At 27.1% G+C, this 18,041-nt stretch overlaps 2 protein-coding genes across 2 annotated transcripts; one reads left to right on the top strand and one right to left on the bottom strand.

Moving 5' to 3' along the window:
* The first annotated feature begins 514 nt into the window (after positions 1–514).
* Positions 515–9,870, top strand: LOC122503941 (uncharacterized protein DDB_G0287625-like). The gene is made up of 2 exons (XM_043614720.1): positions 515–990; positions 6,672–9,870. Exons 1-2 carry the CDS (start codon positions 868–870, stop codon positions 9,516–9,518), a joined length of 2,970 nt encoding a protein of 989 aa, XP_043470655.1. The 5' UTR covers positions 515–867; the 3' UTR covers positions 9,519–9,870.
* Positions 9,871–13,875: 4,005 nt separating this feature from the next.
* On the bottom strand, positions 13,876–17,827 carry LOC122504008 (SUZ domain-containing protein 1). Its single transcript, XM_043614828.1, has 5 exons — positions 17,558–17,827; positions 16,942–17,009; positions 16,215–16,404; positions 15,214–15,325; positions 13,876–14,970 (listed from the first exon to the last, which is right to left on the bottom strand). The coding sequence occupies exons 1-5, from the start codon at positions 17,609–17,611 to the stop codon at positions 14,888–14,890; spliced, it is 507 nt and encodes a 168-aa protein (XP_043470763.1). The 5' UTR covers positions 17,612–17,827; the 3' UTR covers positions 13,876–14,887.
* Between the last annotated feature and the right edge of the window lie 214 nt (positions 17,828–18,041).

Below are 18,041 nucleotides of genomic sequence, written 5' to 3'. Positions count from 1 at the left end.
ACAAAAATGTATGGTACGAAAAAGATGTGTTTTGTTATAAGGCATACATCTTTTGTTGGGAATATTTTTTCAAATTCTGTGTTTTTTAGGAGTTAAATGCAAAAAAAACCACATTTTTATGGTGTTTTTTATGGTTTTCACCATGATAAACTTATTTGCGCTAAATTTTATTATTATTTTCGTAATGAGCGAATCAAAATACGTTAGTATACCAACTTTCATTAAAATCGGAGGTATATGCGCTTTTTGGAAGCACACCCATATTTTCAAAATAATTGAATTTCGAATATTTTTTGAAAATAATTGAATTTCGAATATTTTTTGAAAATAAATGAATTTCGAATATTTTTTTGAAAATAATTGAATCGTTTTTAATGAATTTGATTATAATTTTTGAGAATATTTTATTTTATAAAGTCTTTTAGGGTAATGTAGATAAAGGTGGTATTCTACATTATCGACAGGAGCCCGAGAGAAAAATTCCCACACAAAAATTCTCTCATGGGAAGCTAAGCTCTCGAGGTCGTCGAGGCTTTTAGCAGCGCTGCTGTTGGATTTTCAAAATACTATTGCTTATGCTATTGCTCATCACACATTGTACAGTCAGTGTGCAGTGTGTTAAAATAATTCTAAAAGCGGAGGTGAGGGAGAGAAGTGAGTAGTAGTGTTTGGAATAGTTGACATTTATTGAAGTGAGAAAGAAGATAGTGCGTTTGAGTGTGTGCGTGTGGTTTGTGAGGTAAAGGCAAAAAGGCGCTCACGGATTTTTATTGAACGCGCATATATAGGGAAAAAAAGGAAAGAATTGTTGTTTCAGGCAACAGGCTGTGTCTGTGTTATTGCACTTAAAGTTTGACGCGATCGACTATGGAGACCCTTGAGAAGAGTCGCGTGTGTCGACTCTGTGGAAAGCACTCGGGCATCTCCATTGACATATTCGACAAAAATGACAACCATTTCAAGAAAATCAACTCGATCCTACCAATTTCGGTGAGTAGTGCACAGATTCTTTTTCTCTCTCTTTTTACTTACCCTGTCTATTTTTCCCTCTCTCTCTCTCTATTTCTCTTTTTCTTTCTCCTTCGTTTCGCATTTCAATAGCGTAGGAATAATTTATTTTAATCTATTCATTTTCCACTACCCTCCGCCCTTAACTTTTTCCCACCATTTCTTTCTTTACTCTGTTTTAAAAAAAAGAGTTGCGAACAATGCTGTCTTTCATTCCTCAATCGCTGTTATCGCTAACGTGTGCCCCATTAGGAAATACGAAACCAATTTTTTTTTTTTATATGAAAGATTTTTACAAAAAAATAATTCGTTTCCAGTGTCTATTTTTTCCAACCGTTCTTTTTTCGGGAGGGAGTAAATGTTCATATATATATATATAGAAGTGTATAGCCACTTCCATTGTTTCTTTAGCTCGACTTTAGCTTCTAAGGAGTGTTTATTCTTACTGAAATTGTATACAACAAGTATCGGGAGGGAAAAAAATGATAGTTTGTGTGTGAATAAGAGTAAAAAAAGCGGAGGAAATCGTTTCCTTTTAAATGGAGAATTTTTCTATGTGGCAAAAATATTGACGAACACGCGCTTCTTCATTTTCGCGCCAATATTATTTTTCTCACCAAACATATATCTCTCTCGTATATACAAATACATATAAACACACGTTATATTTATATCCATTCAATTCCCGCGAATTTTCTCGCTTTATATATATTTTTTCTTTTGGTGCACTGTATATGTATATATGAAGACTTTTCTTTCACGGAACTCGTAACGGTTTTTTTTTAGTGCGTATAGCTTTCTCAGATTTTATTTCAATTCGTTATTTTTTCTCTTTCTCTAACTCACTTTAATATTCTGACCACTTGTTTTGTTCCACTTACTTATATTCCAAGAATGGTATTCTAGTGCACTTTTAGTTTTTTAAAATTTTTAGTACTATTTACGATATTTTCTTATTTAATACTAATTTATAATTAAATTATATTAATAATTAAAATACTATAATAAATAAATAAATACCATAATATAATATTCTCTTAATTTCTCAAAATACACCGAATTATGCGTTAAAATTAGAAATGGACAATGTTAAATTATCTTGTAAAGTTTTTAAGCTGACACTCAATTTAATCGAAAAAAATTCTAAACATGGAGAACAATAGATTTCCTAAGATTTGTTTGTTACAACTTATTAGTTTATCGAATTAAACAAATGCTAAATATAAATATAATTGGTGTCTCCAAGTTGAAAAAATGTTTGAATTTATGGGAGAAACATTAGGTGGAATGCTGAATATGATATTATATAATACTAGCTGTCGTACCCGTCTTCGACGGGTTTTAGTTTCTACCAATACATTTAAGTTTCTACCAATCTGGAAAATCAGGAAATAGCTAGGGAATTTAATTTGACCGGAAAAAAATAATAATTAGTTACCATTATAGCTATTTTAGTAGGAAAATATTACTATTTGAATCAGTGATTGACTTTTTGTTATCAAATTAGTTATTTTAACCAATTCAAATGCAGAGAACAATATTTATCAATTTGTAGTACTTTAATTAATGTATTAAAAAAATTAAATTTTCCATACAGTTTTTGGAGTTATAGTAGAGTCTAATTGGAACTAATTGTATCGCAAGTAGACCCTACGTTACGACTGCTAAAACCTAACATAAGACCTAAATTTTAGGCTGAAAGTAGGGCTTAAATTTTGACTCGGGTCTGTTTTCATAAATATTATACATCAATAAAAATTGAAGTAAAAAGCAATTTTTTAAAAGCGAATTAATATAATGAAACTTTTTCTTAATTTGATAGGAAAATTCCCGGTTCGGCATATTCCCAGCTTTTTACAGTTTTTCCCGTTTGGTAGATACCCAGTTAAATGTATTAGTATAAACAGAAAACTGTACGACAGCAAGTAATACAATCTATATTTATATGAACTTAAGAAACAGTATTTTCATAAAATAAGTAAATTTTTATAGCCATTTGTAGATTTATTTATGGATAAAATCAAGTAAATTTAAATTTGACAAAAAAGAGATAAACCGTGAAAAGTTTGGACAAAGCAGGGAATTTTGTTAAACAAAAATAGACACCGTGTTAACTTTTGTCTTTACATTGCTCAAAACATCTCTTAAAGTTAAATCTAGAGTTAAAATGAAAAAAACGTTTTAACATGTAAGTTTTTGCCTAGTGGCATAATATGCTTGTATTGTATCACAGGTGACTTACAATTCTTGACATCCTGCGAAATCATTTTAATCATAAAAAATTTCCATTTTCAATATTTCTGAACTTCTTGAAAATATTAGATTGATTTGATAAATAATTTTGAATTGCACTATTTTGACATCAAAATATTAATCAGAGACTCCAAAAATACTACTGAATTATACTTCATATAGTAATTAGTATCGATTTTTTGATATATTGAAAATTTTTTTATATTTCTTGTAGGATAGTATTTTTTGCAAAATTATGATAAAATCTGACTAAATAACATATAATATTCATTTTTAGAGAGTTTAAAAGCTATCCATTAAAAATTGTGAAATTTGGAAATTTTCCATTTTTCAAGTTTTTGAAAATATTTTTATATTTACATCTTAGTTGTAGAATAGTATTTTTTGAAAAATTATGCTAAAATGTGACCAAATAACATGTAATACTCAAATATAGAAAGTTTAAAAGCAATCCATAAAAAAATGTAAAATTTTGAAATTTTCGATTTTTTGAAAACATTTTTATACTTACATATTAGTTATAGGACTTTATTTTTTGCAAAGTTATGCTATAATGTGACTAAATAACATATAATACTCAAGTATATAAACTTCAAAAGCAATCCATGAAAAATAAAAAATTTTGAAATTTTCGATTTTTTGAATTTTTTGAAAAAATTGAATATCTCCCGTTCTAATTAATATTTTTTAAATCTGTAAATTTATAAACCTTCCTTGGGTCAATACCTAATAACCTACCAAGTTGGACTTAAATCGATTCACATGTTTTTGTGTGATTGGGGTACAAAGTTTTTGTGACAGACAAACATACATACATACATACATACATACATACATACATACATACATTAAATTTTTTAAGAACATTTTTGGAATCTCTGATGTCCATAATAACTAATCATGTTAACATTTTGAAGTTTTAAGCAATGTACAGACAGACATCTGATTTTATTAATAAGGATTCTCTCAATACCTCAAAATACGCCCCGAATTATGCGTTAAGATTAGAAATAGACAATATTAGATTATTGAATTCAACAAATGCTAAATAATAAATATAATTGGTCTCTACAAGTTGAAAAAATATTTGAATTTATTTTAGAGAAAAAATTACATTAAATGCTCAATATAATATAATATTCTCTCAATTCCTCAAAATACACCGAATTATGCGTTAAGATTAGAAACAGGCAATGTTAAATTATTTTGTAAAATTTTTAAGCTAACACTCAATTTAATCGAAAGAATTCTAAACATGGGCAACAATTGATTTCCTAAGATTTGTTTGTTACGTCTTATTAGTTTATCGAATTCTACAAATGCTAAATATAAATATAATTGGTGTCTCCAAGTTGAAAAAATGTTTGAATTTATACGAAAAAAAATTACGTGGAATGCTTAATATATAATGAACAATTAAGAACATTTTTAGTTAATTAAAACATACAGTAATTTCCTACGAGCAGAAGATGTAATTTCTCTATCCGACTCTCGATCTCTGCAAATATTTACCCAGAGATCTCACTTTGAGAGAAGAAAGTCAAAACTATTTATTAAAGTTAAAAGTTCCTTTGATTAAAAAAAAAAAATTCGTACAAATTCATTTACTGAACAATTATATAATACTAGAATTATTTTTAAAAGTAAATTTTATAAATTAGATTTTGAATATTGATGTGGATATCGAGAGTTAAGGGTATATAGATAATTATATCAGATCTTTATAGAATGTGCGATGTACATAACGATATAAGAAGAAAATACATTATTCCACAAGTATACAGATTTAATCAATTATAAAGAATAGTTGGATGGACATTTTAATTTTTCCTGATGTCAATAGTTTAAAGTCTGTAGTATTTTATATTTCAAGTGCGTTAAAATTATAAGATTAAAATATATTAGAAATTGTATTCAAAATTATTATTTCAAAGCGACTCCTTTGTGTAAACATGTAGTTCAAAACAAGTAATAATTATTTTTATTATTTTAATATTTCCTTATTTATGTATTTATATATTCACGACTTATACGGGTAACGTTAAAACCCTTTGGAATTTACACAATATAAACTAAATTTACACAACCGAAAGTGGAATGTTAATTTTGAAAGTAAATAAATCCAGTTGCATTGTGAAATAAGCCATAATAATAATAGTAATAATCACTATTATTTTTATTATTATTATTATTATTATTATTATTATTATTAGTTTTGATATTAGTAATATTAGTGTTACTATTTTTCTTCTTATTATTATTACCATTATTCTTATTTCTATTACTGTTCTTATTATTAATATAGAATTTATTATTAGTTTCAGTATGTCTTCATAAAAGTGTCATTTAAAGGCGCCGGTCGAAAATTCATTGAAAAACCACGAAACAACAAACACATTCTTATATTTTAAATGAAATTACAAAACACACAAGTTATTCTGCTATGAGAGAGCCTTTTAATAAAGATTACACATTGGGTTACAAAAAAATGTTGATGTACTGTTTACTTAAAAATTCTTGTGTTTATTGAAACTTTAGGTGTCACTGAATAAGAATATGACAAAAGAAATTTTTTTCATCCGGTCAGTTCCATAGAAAATGAGATTAAAGTGTCAAAAAATCACATTTTTAAAGCTCTTTTTGAAGCATTGTAAAATAAAATCGCAACATTATAAAAATATCTAAAAGGGCTTAAATGAAAGCATAAATTATCAATTTTAAAATAAAATATTCATCGTATGTATTTATGATAAAAAATAAGTTTCCCAAATATTTATAGGTTATAATATTTTATATTTTTCAAGAAAAGGCTGTTGGAAATTTTTAATCAGTTTAGATCTGCATTGTCGATAAGTGGGATAAAAGATACAAATTCCCAAAATAATAGATTTAGACGCTTAAGTTCAGGGAAATATTATTATAAATATTTTGGGATTACAATAACGAGATCTAAATATCAATATTTAAATTCGATTATTTTAATATTAAAAAAGTCTTGCTTTGCAAATTTCTGTTTAGAAACTAACTCATCATCGTATAGATATGACATTTAGAAAGTGCTTACATCGTAAATTTTTTAAATAGCTTCATAACAATGGAAATTAATTGCACGTGTAAAGAGGAATTTCCCCTCTTTTTAATGCTGATATATAATAATGTAAAAAATTTTAAATATATAATTTAAGCTTATATTTGTAACAATCTCTCGACAGATTGATTCTAATTGTTTAAATGCCAACTGAAATCAATTTTTTTGCGAAAAAAGATTTCCGTAATTTTAAGATTTTATCCAGACATTAGAAAATTTTTAAAAACCTACCTTAGGACTCTTTAAGATTTTAAAAAAGACCCAAATCAACATCGCATCGTTTTATAAATATTACTAAACAATATACTTATTTTTGTCCCAGGTGCACGAGATGGACCTACTGCCGAAGCAAATTTGTCACCGTTGCAGTTACAAACTCGAAGAATTTCATAAATTCTACATCGAATGTCTTAAAACTGATACAACTTTAAAAAATCAATTATCCTGGATGTGTAAGGAAACGGATAGTAAAATAAAAAAACCAAATGGCGTGCCAATGGTACAAATTGAAAATGTCAAAATAAAATGTGAACCACATGAAATTGATCCATTATTAAAAAATGTTGGCCTCATTGAATTTCCACTTAATGGACTGGAGAGTGATTTACCCGAATGTTTACTCTATACAACATTCACCAATACATCACGCTGCCAATGTTACTGTGATAATAAATCAGACCCAACAACTGGGAAAGAAGCCATATCCAAAGACTGTAGACACATTAATTTACCTAAAACACCCGATTTCACCTATTTAGATGATAAAACATCTAAAAATTCCGATATTTTATGGAAGAAACAAGAGACGAGAAATCTTTTTACATCAAAAGAATTACGCGCACTCAGTAAGGATAATATAGGCATTGATAATTCATCTCTACTCCGAAATCTCAGACCAAGGAAACGATCAGTCGACTATGTGGGTGGGAAGAGGAAGAATCGTAGTTCAGAATCATTGGAGAGGCCACAGAGTACCGAACCACCGACTACGATAATAATCACCGATCTTATTAAGAATGAACCAATTGATATTGTCGAGACAGCAAGAACTTTAAGACCGAGGAAACAATTGAAGACTGAAGTTAAGAGTCGTTCGAAAAGTGCCGATCGTTGTAATCGTAATCGTTCGAAAGCGAAAGCACAGAGTGAAATTCGGGAGTTGAAGATAAAACGAGAAGTTGAGGATGAGATTATTGATGTTCGATTGGATGATGTGCGTGAAAAGGTGGATAAGACGAGGAAAGATGGACTGGGGAAGAAATGGCGGGAATTGTACATTGGGATTGAGCGGAGTGACACATTGGGTAATGGTAGGAAAAGATGTGATGTTAGGAGTGTTAGTGTTTGTTTGGATAATGGACGTTGTGAGAACAAGAGGGACAGGAAGGAGAAGAGTGAGAGGAGTGTCAGTAGGTGTGAACCCATTTACGGTAAAAATGTTCATAGTGGTGGTAGAAAGATTCTTAGTGGTGGTGACGATAAGGATCGTGTTCCGCTTGTTAGGATTCGGGAAAGTGCGAAGGACCTGGAAGAAGTTGGTAAGGATCGACAAAGTTTTAATAAAGATCAAGGTGCTAGTGGAGAAAGTGTTAATAGAGACCAAGTGGCTGATAAAGCTGTTAGTAAAGAATTTAGTAGGGATCGACGAAGTGTTAGTAGAAACCGAGGAAATGCTACTGACAGTGCTGTAAAGGATAGTAAAGGATGTAGTAGAGATCGACAAAGTGCAAGTAGGGATCGTCAAAGTGCTAATAGAGATCGACAAAGTGTTAGCAAAGAAGGTTTAAGCTTCAGTAAAGATAGCTCTGCTGTTATTAAGGAAGGATCCACTAATACTGCTGCTAAAGGAGGTTTTCCTGCTAATAAAGGATGTGCTGCTACTAATGCTGCTAATAAAGGATCTGCTGCTACTAATGCTGCTAATAAAGCTTGTGCTGCTTCTAATGCAGCAAACAAAGCTTCTGCTATCAATGCTGCTGCTAAAGGATCTACTATCATCAATGCTGCTTCTAAAACCACTGCTCTTAATGCTGCTGTTAAAGCTTCTGCTGATACATCACAATTAACAGCTTCTTCTGCCAACGAAGAAGCAACTTTTAATGTTCCTTTCAACAAATGCGAACGAAACGAACACACTGCACTTACGGATAACACTCCTAAAGATGATGACCTCAATTTAGGACACACTTTCACAAAGATTAGCTTTTCTAAAGAAGCAACAAGCGACAACATCCTTAACAAAGAAGGAACCATCAGAAGAAGTTGCAACTTTAGTAAAGACAGAAACAACTTCACAAATAGCGAAAGTACCAGAGATACCAACACCAGAAGCACTGATACCAACAAAAGCATCAACTCCAACAGCAAAAATGCCAACAGCATCAACACCAACAGCAAAAATACCAACACCATCAACACCAACAGCAAAAATATCAACAGCATCAACACAAGTGACAACAGTAACAACACTAGCAACAAAAATAACAACACCAGTGACAACAGTATCAACATCAACAACAAAAGTACCAGTAGCATCAGCACCAGTGACAAAAGCATCAACACCAACAACAAAAGTATCAGTTGCATCAATACCAACAACAAAAGTATCAGTAGCATCAACACCAGTAACAAAAGCATCAACCCCAACAACAAAAGTATCAGTAGCATCAACACCAGTGAAAAAAGCATCAACAGCAACAACATTCAAACAAAAAGCAACAAAGAAAGTACCAAACACACAAAGAGTACAATTTACATCAATAAAAATCTAAACATCATCACTGCTGATATGAAGAAAAATGGCGGAAATTTTCTAAAGAATAATCGACAAACAAATAGAACATGTAATAATAAAGAACTGTTGAGAAATAGACTGAGAAATATTGGTAAGGAAAGAAAATTACAATTAAAACGACTACCAATGCAATTCTCACCAAAAATGTTAAGAAGTCATGATCTTTATTTAAGAAGCGGTAGAGTTAAATTAACAAATACTCATAATAGTAAAAAAAAATTTTGTAAGGACATTAAAATTAATAATTATTTAGAGAAATTCAATGAAACAAAGAGTAAATTTTTAAATCTCGATGTTAAACATTTATGTGAAAAATGTAATTATACATTTGCAAATAAGGAACTATTTCGATTGCACGCATGTTACAGTAACTGAGACAAGTGTAAATTTTGTTTTTAGATAAAAATTTTTTTTTTTCAACAAACAAGACAAAGAGTGTCATAAAAATGTAGAGATTGGTGTAAAGATCTACATTTTCTTTCGAATTTAATTTCGAAGGTTATGAATACATACATGGCAGTTAATCTTGCAGCAAGATTGCGGTAAGCTTGCTATGCAAGTTTTGCAAGCTTCCTGCAAGGTTCTCCGCTATCAATGTGTTATAAAATGTATAAAAAAATAGGTTATCAAAATTTCTAGAAAGATTTTAATTTTATTTACGCTTTCTTTCTAGGGTTATTTTTAAGATTTAATGAAAAAAAATTCTTCATATTTTTGTACCAGAAAATTGTTTTATTTTCATTTTTTTTAAGAAATAAGGGTAGAAATTTAAATTAATTGCATTAGTTATTATTAATATTATTGTTGTTATTAAAATGGGGCGCAAATGAAAAAAGAAAGCTTCTGCTTTTAAATTGCAAAAAGAATTCTTTTATACACATTCAAGCTTTTTGTTAAAAAAAAATGGTTTATATTATGCATCTTAGAGCGAAAAAAATAAAATAAAATAAAAATTTTCTTGTTTATAAGTTGTAATTTTTTTCTATTTTTTGTCAGCTTAATATAAGAAAAATAGAAATAAATTTTCTTACATTAAAATCAAGAATTCGTTTATAAATATCTAATTTTTTTATTTGAATAAATTTTTCTTGTTAATATTTTTGAATTTATAATTGAATATATTTCGAAATGTGTATTGAAAGATGTTTTGTTATTTGATACAAGAAACTTTTTTTGGATATAGAAAAAATTGTTTTTAAGGAAGAATCTGATGGAAAGTCACAATAAAAGTTGATCCAATGTTTTTTTTAAAAAAGGACAATTTTAATTAGTTGAAATTTTAAATTCTTTTTTGATAGAAGAGTAAAGAATTCAATTTTAAATTATTTGAAATTTTAAATTATTTGAAATTTTAAATTATTTGAAATTTTTAAATATTTGAAATTTTAAATTATTTGAAATTTTTAATTCTTTGAAATGTTAAATTACTTGAAATTTTAAATTAATTAAAATTTTAAATTCTTTTTTGATAGAAGGGTAAAGAATTCAATTTTAATTAGTTTAAAATTTTAAATATTTGAAATTTTAAATTAGTTGAAATTTTTAATTCTTTTTTGATAAAAAATTTCTACCAATAAAATTAAAATTGTCTTTATTTCTTTTAAAATAATTGGACTAACTTTTTGTTTCGATTGTTTGTCAAATTTTCCCTTATCAAGTATTTATAGAAAATTGAATGAAGCTAAGAAATTTCTTTTAATTAAAGAAAGAATTTTCTTTAAAATATAGAGAAAAAATTGTGTTAAAGTAGAAAAAGAAAATTTTCTCTAAATAGAGAGGAAAATAACACTTTCTTTAAAAAAAAAAATAAAAAAAAAAATTTCTTTATTAACGAAGAAATATTTCTTTGTGATCAATATATATTATATAGTAGTATTTTTACTGCAAAAAATATTAAAGTAATTTAAAATTTAAGATCATTTATATTTTAAGTGCTGATTATAAAATAAAATCAAAGCTTAACTATTGTTAATACTGTATGTTCATTGATTTACAAGAGCGAACAAAATTTGTTAGAAGATTTATATATATATTATATATATATAAAAATATTTAGATAACTATATTATATATGTTTTAGAATTTCTTTTACACTGCGTTGATCCTCTGACAAATATTACTTACGCTTAAAATAATTTTACATACACATTATAGTAATAATATTAATATTATTATTATTATTATTATTATTATTATATAAGTAATATTATTGATATTATAATTATTATTATTATTACTATTATTATTATTTTTAGTAATATTATTATATTATTAAAATTATTTTTATTATTATTATGATACGTATACAAATGTATATGGAATTCGTCTTTAGAGGAAAATTTATATTTTAATAGAGAGAAAATTTATATATGTTCAGATTGAACGAAATTTATTTCTTTGAAATTAAAAAAAAAAATAATGTCGCGACATCAACGAATTAAGAGAATTAATTAATGAAATAATTTCAATTTGTTATAATATAATCAAAGTTCAATATATTATATACGTCTATTTTATCTGAAAAATTGTTCATATCAGTTGAATTGTTTTATTAATTCATTATTATATTATACGTAAAGACGATTTACGAAATTATACACGCTGTTCTTGTATAATAAAAAAAACATAATTATTTTCTGATTATATTTGTTGTTGTTATTTTGTATTATTTTCTGAAGCTTTTAAATAATAAGTAATCTCTGAAAAAATCATTAAAATCCATCCATTTGTCTCGGAGATATTGTGTTTTCAAAATTAAAAAAAAAATTTGAAAACACCTGTACATCCGTAATTTAAAAAATTTTCTATAATCACTTTTGGAATTTTTATTCGCATGTATTCCCCTACAATTTCTCAAAGTTTCATCAAAATCGCCTATAAGGGACAACTTTAATCTGTTAGGCCAATTTCTTGACCCAATTACATATATATTACACGGAGAGAAAATTATATTAAATTTTGTAAAATTTAATATTAAATTTCACAATTTGGGGAAAAAATGTGACAAGGCAAAATTTTGATGTCAAAAATACTAAACTTTAAAAAAACTTATGTGAAAGTTAGTATAATTATATGAAATATAAGAATTTTAGTTTAATTTTAACATAACTTTAGTAAATTTTATATTATTTCTTTCACTGTTTAGTATTTTCTATATGTCAAAATTTCGGTTTGTTGCACTTTTTCCCCAAATTGTAAAATACTTTTACAAAATTTAATATGTATTTTCTCTCCGTGTAGAAATTAAAAACTTCAAATAATTAAAAAAAAATTCCACTAAACTTTTTGAAAAAAATTAATTCCCACAGAATTCTTAATTAAAAATATTATAAAAATTTCAAATTTTTCAAAGATTTTAATATTAAACTTTTTAAAAATTCAATTATTTCTAAAAAGCTACGCTATAATACTTTTAATATTCAATTATTATTTATTTATTTATTCAAATTCAAAAATCTAAAATTTTAACTGAAATATATTTTTAAATTAATATTTATTAGAAAATTCTATACGAGAATTCAATTATTTAAATTGAATTTCTTAAAATTCAATTCTCATAAAGAATTTTATCATCAAATTTTTAAATAATTAAATTCTCTTGACAAATTTTAATAAAATTCTTAAGAATAATTTCATTTTTCGAGAAATTTTATGAAAATTTTATTTAAAAATAATTGAAATTCTGCAAAAGAATTTGGTCGGTCTGTGGATAATTAAAAATTGTCAAAAGTTAATTTGTTGTTATTATGTAGGATCGGTCTTTGTAGAGTCGGTCTGTGGATGATTTAAGTTTTTAATATTTAAATTCGAAGTACAATTATAGATTGAAGGGTCGGTCTTATGAATTTTGTTTTTTAATTATTTGTCTACATTAATACAGTTATATTTTGTAGAATCGGTCATTGCTGAGTTTGCCTTTGTGTAGAATTGAGCTTGTGTATTATTGGTCATGTAGAATCGGTTTTTGTATAGTTGGAAAAGGTGGAATTGAAACCCTGCCGAATTTTATTAAAATTTTTTTTTAAATAATTGAATTCTTTTGTGAAATTTTATTGAATTAGTAGACATTGAAAATAATTGAATTTTGCCAAGTTTTTAAAATTAATTAAATTTGTATGCAGAATTTTATTAAATTTTTTTTGTAAAAAATTAAATTACTAAGAATTTTATTAAAATTTGTTTTTAACTAATTAAATTCTTTTGGGGCAGAATGCTAGGGAAATGAAATATGTTGTTTTTCACAAGAAATTAGCGCCATTTTTTCTGCTGACCGTAACAAATAGCTTGACCCCCCCTCCCCCCTAAAGCGTTACGTATTTTTTGAACGGCCCCTTATACTATTAAGGCTTTCTTTGTGAATTCTAATGTGTTTTTTTGCATTCTTTTATAATCCATAAGAATTTTTCAAAAATATTCAGAATTATCAAAATGGCGACGATTTTTTAAAAAAAATTATAAAGTTGATTTTCTCAAAAACGCCACCTTTAAATTTTTTGCTGATTTTCTATCAACATCGTCTTGCTATGTGATAGACAGCAAAAATGCATTAGAAAAAATATTTTCAATAAAATTATTTCTTAATTAAAGAAACCAACACCTTAATTTTACGGACCAAAGGCCACAAAATTTACAAAAAGTTCATAAATCATAAAACAAAAATTAAATATAGAAAATTTTGCCGAACTTACAAAAAAAACCCTATTAGGTCAGGAAACATATATAAAGAAATAAAAACCGCAATATATGAAATTTTATTAACAGTCATTAATCTTTTTCATACATTTTATATTTTGAAACAATTTGCCCGGAAATGAAACTTTGGATATCTAGTCTTAATTATCATTTTTTTTTCTTTCCATAGATTCTACAAGAATATACATGTATATATATACAAAAAACATTTATGTATATAATTCAATACTATAGAAAAATACATTTTCCCCAATGAGATTAGCAAATACCTACACATTTGGTGTTTTTTTTAAAAAAAAAACAAAGAACAAAAAATCCTCCGAATTCTTAAATATTCTAAAACGAAATTAAAGCCGACAGAATGTTTAGATATCAAGGGAGAATTTAAAATTGATTTCAGTAAAAATTTACTATTTTTTTTCCTTTTCCCTCCTAAGCGACGAATATTTACAAAACATAGTTCACATTCTGCCATCATATTGCAACATTTTTGTTATAAATACAAAAAAAAAAATTAAACAAGATTCGTCAGTCAGTGCAGTATTTTTTTACAGTGCAGATAAAAAAAATTGACTTTCTCAACAAAGATAGAAACATGTTCGAAAACGTGAACAATGATTCTGTATAAATAAATTTTTCTACTTTGTCATTCTTTTTTTTTCTTCTTCCATTTTTAAGAGTCGATGCGCGCACGCTGAGTATTTTGGGGATTGACAAGTGTAGTAGGTCCATCGTCATTTTTTTAAAAAAAGCAAAAAAAAAAAAAAAAATGACGAAAGCGTGGTTCCATTTTGTACATTTTTTAAAAAATCGAGACGAGACGAGACATTGATGGATATAGCTGGTAAGCTCGCGTGCTCTTCATCGGGAGTGAATTTTTTGATATAAAAATTTATTCTTCTATCACTCGAGATCAGTTTTTCTTTCTTTGCTCTTTCCTCTTGGAGCACGAAGCTGAGAGCTGATATCACGGCCTCATAGCCGTCTCTCCTTCCGAAGAGAATTCGAGAGGTTCAAAGTTGGATTACAAGGAGAATATTCCCGATAACGCGCTATCTTCTCACATTAAATCCTTTTGTACCGTCCGGTCCCAAGGGCATTCTAATTACATTACTCGACTCATTAGCGCCTAAAACTGTAAATTCGTAATTTAGAATTAAAAATTTTATTTTTATTTAAAAGGATAATATTTTTAAAAAAAATTCTAATTTATTTATTTAATATTGTTGAGGCGCTTTGAAGAAAGGTATACCTAATCAAACGAATTTTTTCCTTTTGGGGTACCTTTCTTCAAAGTGCTCCGAATATATTTTATATTAATTTTAATTTACAATTAATTTAATTTACAATTTAAATTTATATATTTATAAATATTTACCTGATACAGAAGGTTTAGGTTGAATTTTACTAACATCCTGCAAAATCTTCTCCTCTGGACTTTTTTCTTCTCCTAAAATTCTTTTTCTTGCCTCGGCATATTCTTGCTCTCTCTGAAAATAAATCAAACGATAATTATAATTATATTTAATTATTATAATACTTATAATAAACATGAAATTATGTAAACGAGTTAAAATTATTTTGTTTATTACTTGAGGCATTCCATTTCAAATCGTTCCACCGACAAAAAACAATCGCAAGGAGAGCGATTTTCTAATAAAATTAATTATTTAAAAATTTAATTATTTCTAACATATTATACACTAAATTGAAAGAGAATTTCATGAACTTTCTAGTGCTATTTTTATTTTTTTAAATTTCTCTCAATTTCGTAGAGAAATTCCTGTTTGAAAGTTTAAACTCTTAATATCTCAAAACACCCCCCCGTCGATTTTTATGAAAATTATATGAAAATAAAGCTTAACTTTTCTAGTTTCTATTCCCATATAATATATTATGGACATTTAATGGGATTAGTAGAAAAAAAATTGTTTAAAAAATGTGTTTTTGAAAAATTTGACAAATGTCACGAAGTTGAATCCTAACTAACCTTCAACTTCGTACCATTTGTCAAATTTTTCAAAAACACATTTTTTAAACAATTTTTTTTCTACTAATCCCATTAAATGTCCATAATATATTATATGGGAATAGAAACTATAAAAGTTAAGCTTTATTTTCATATAATTTTCATAAAAATCGACGGGGGGGTGTTTTGAGATATTAAGAGTTTAAACTTTCAAACAGGAATTTCTCTACGAAATTGAGAGAAATTTAAAAAAATAAAAAAAAGCACTAGAAAGTTCATGAAATTCTCTTTCAATTTAGTGTATAATATGTTAGAAATAATTAAATTTTTAAATAATTAATTTTATTAGAAAATCGCTCTCCTTGCGATTGTTTTTTGTCGGTGGAACGATTTGAAATGGAATGCCTCACTTGTTTGAGAGATTTGATTGGTTGCTTTGGTTTTTCGCCATTTAAAAGTGGACCATCGCCGCTACCCTGTGAATTTCTTGAAGGCCTCTTCAAAATTTTCACCGTCGGTTTCGGTGGAACATATTGTGAACGTAGTGCGTCATCGCCTAAAATGATCATCCTCGTGCCTGAGCCGTTAGTACTTGTGAGCCTGTAATATACATTTTTGTTTTAAAATAAATACTTTAAAAAATCGTCTTTCCTCTATTTTTCTATAAATTACGAGAAAAAAATATGTTTAACCGATTTTAAAATGTCATAGGAAAATTTCACGTGGAATTACCCATATTTTTCTATAAAGAAGGAGAAAAAAATATCACCATAAAAAAAAAAAAAAAAAAAAAAAAAAAAAAAATTTCACCCATATTTAATATTTTTCCATAAAGAACGAGAAAAAAATATGTTTAACCGATTTTAAAATATCATAGGAAAATTTCACGTGGAATTACCCATATTTTTCTATAAAGAAGGAGAAAAAAATATGTTTAACCGATTTTAAAATGTCATAGAAAAATATCACGTGGAATTACCCATATATTTATTGTATTTTTACGTTATTCAATTATTCTTGTTTTCTTCTATAAATATTGAGAGCAAAAAAAATATAAAAAACTTTTCCAATTGACTGTACATAAATAACGAACTGCAAAAATTTTGTTCACATATTGTAATAATTTATACTTATTACCTGGAAGTTTCGTCGTTCAATTCTTCCAAAGGATTTATCTGAAGATCATTCAACTTTCGATCCAAAGCCTAAAATAAGAATGAATATAGAATAGAAATTAATATTATCGGGAAATTATAAAATTTTCCCAAAAACCTAATTATCGAAAATTTAGCAAAAAAAAAAAATAACAAGCAAACAAAACTAAAAATAAAGTAAAAAAAGAAAAGAAAAATGCGTGACCAATCACAAAATCGTTTAAAGTGACATAACCAAAAAAAGTGAAACACTCTCGTCCGTATATATAGATATAGACGTTATATATTTATTATTAATAGACAAAAACGAAAATCACGAGTCGAGTCAATTTTTTCGTTAAATTATAATTGATAAATTGCCATCGTTTAGTGTACAAATACAAAGAGCGAGAAAGAAAAAAAAAAGAGAGAGAGAGGCAAAGAATAAAAATTGTCAATTGTAACAAGAATGTGACGATTTGAAAATTTTAGCATATTGTCTACATAATTCTCTAAAATAAATCAATAATTGACAATTTTTCTAAAACTTCTAATCTTTCGAATAAAATTAATAATTATTTTCTGTTATCTCCTTATTTTCCACTTTCTCCTGCTCTTACCCCGGAAGCTTCCATGTCTTCCCAACTTTCGAAAACATCGTCAACTGTTGCCATTGCCGTACACTCTATTTATTTGATTTTTCCTCTCTTCTTGAAAAAAAAAAAATTTGTCACTCTTTATCACTTATGTACTTCTTTTTTTATTATCATTATAATTATACAAAAAATGAAAACTGGAAAAAATTTGATGATTGGGGGAAAAAAAAATATTCACAGGCTCTAAAACCTTAAAAACCAAGACACACAGAAAGTTGTCAGCAGCAGAAAAGAGACGAGAGTTTCCCCTCTCCCCAGCTTCCCCCCCCCAGCCCCTAACTTGGTACTCCATTGAATATTTTGAATTCAGTTATTCCTGGTTATTCCACCAATAAACTGACAAAACCCATGAGCATGTTTTTAAAAGAGAGAAAGAGAGAGAGGGAGAGAATATTTTAGTGAAATTTTTTCAAAATTTGGAAAAGTTCCGAGAAATTACTTTTATTAA

The sequence above is a fragment of the Leptopilina heterotoma genome, unplaced genomic scaffold (genome assembly GCF_015476425.1).
Source record: "Leptopilina heterotoma isolate Lh14 unplaced genomic scaffold, ASM1547642v1 Lhet_275, whole genome shotgun sequence".
Lineage (NCBI taxonomy): Eukaryota > Metazoa > Arthropoda > Insecta > Hymenoptera > Figitidae > Leptopilina > Leptopilina heterotoma.
The sequence above is the reverse complement of the archived record's forward strand: the minus strand, read 5'-3'. Positions and strand labels throughout refer to the sequence as shown.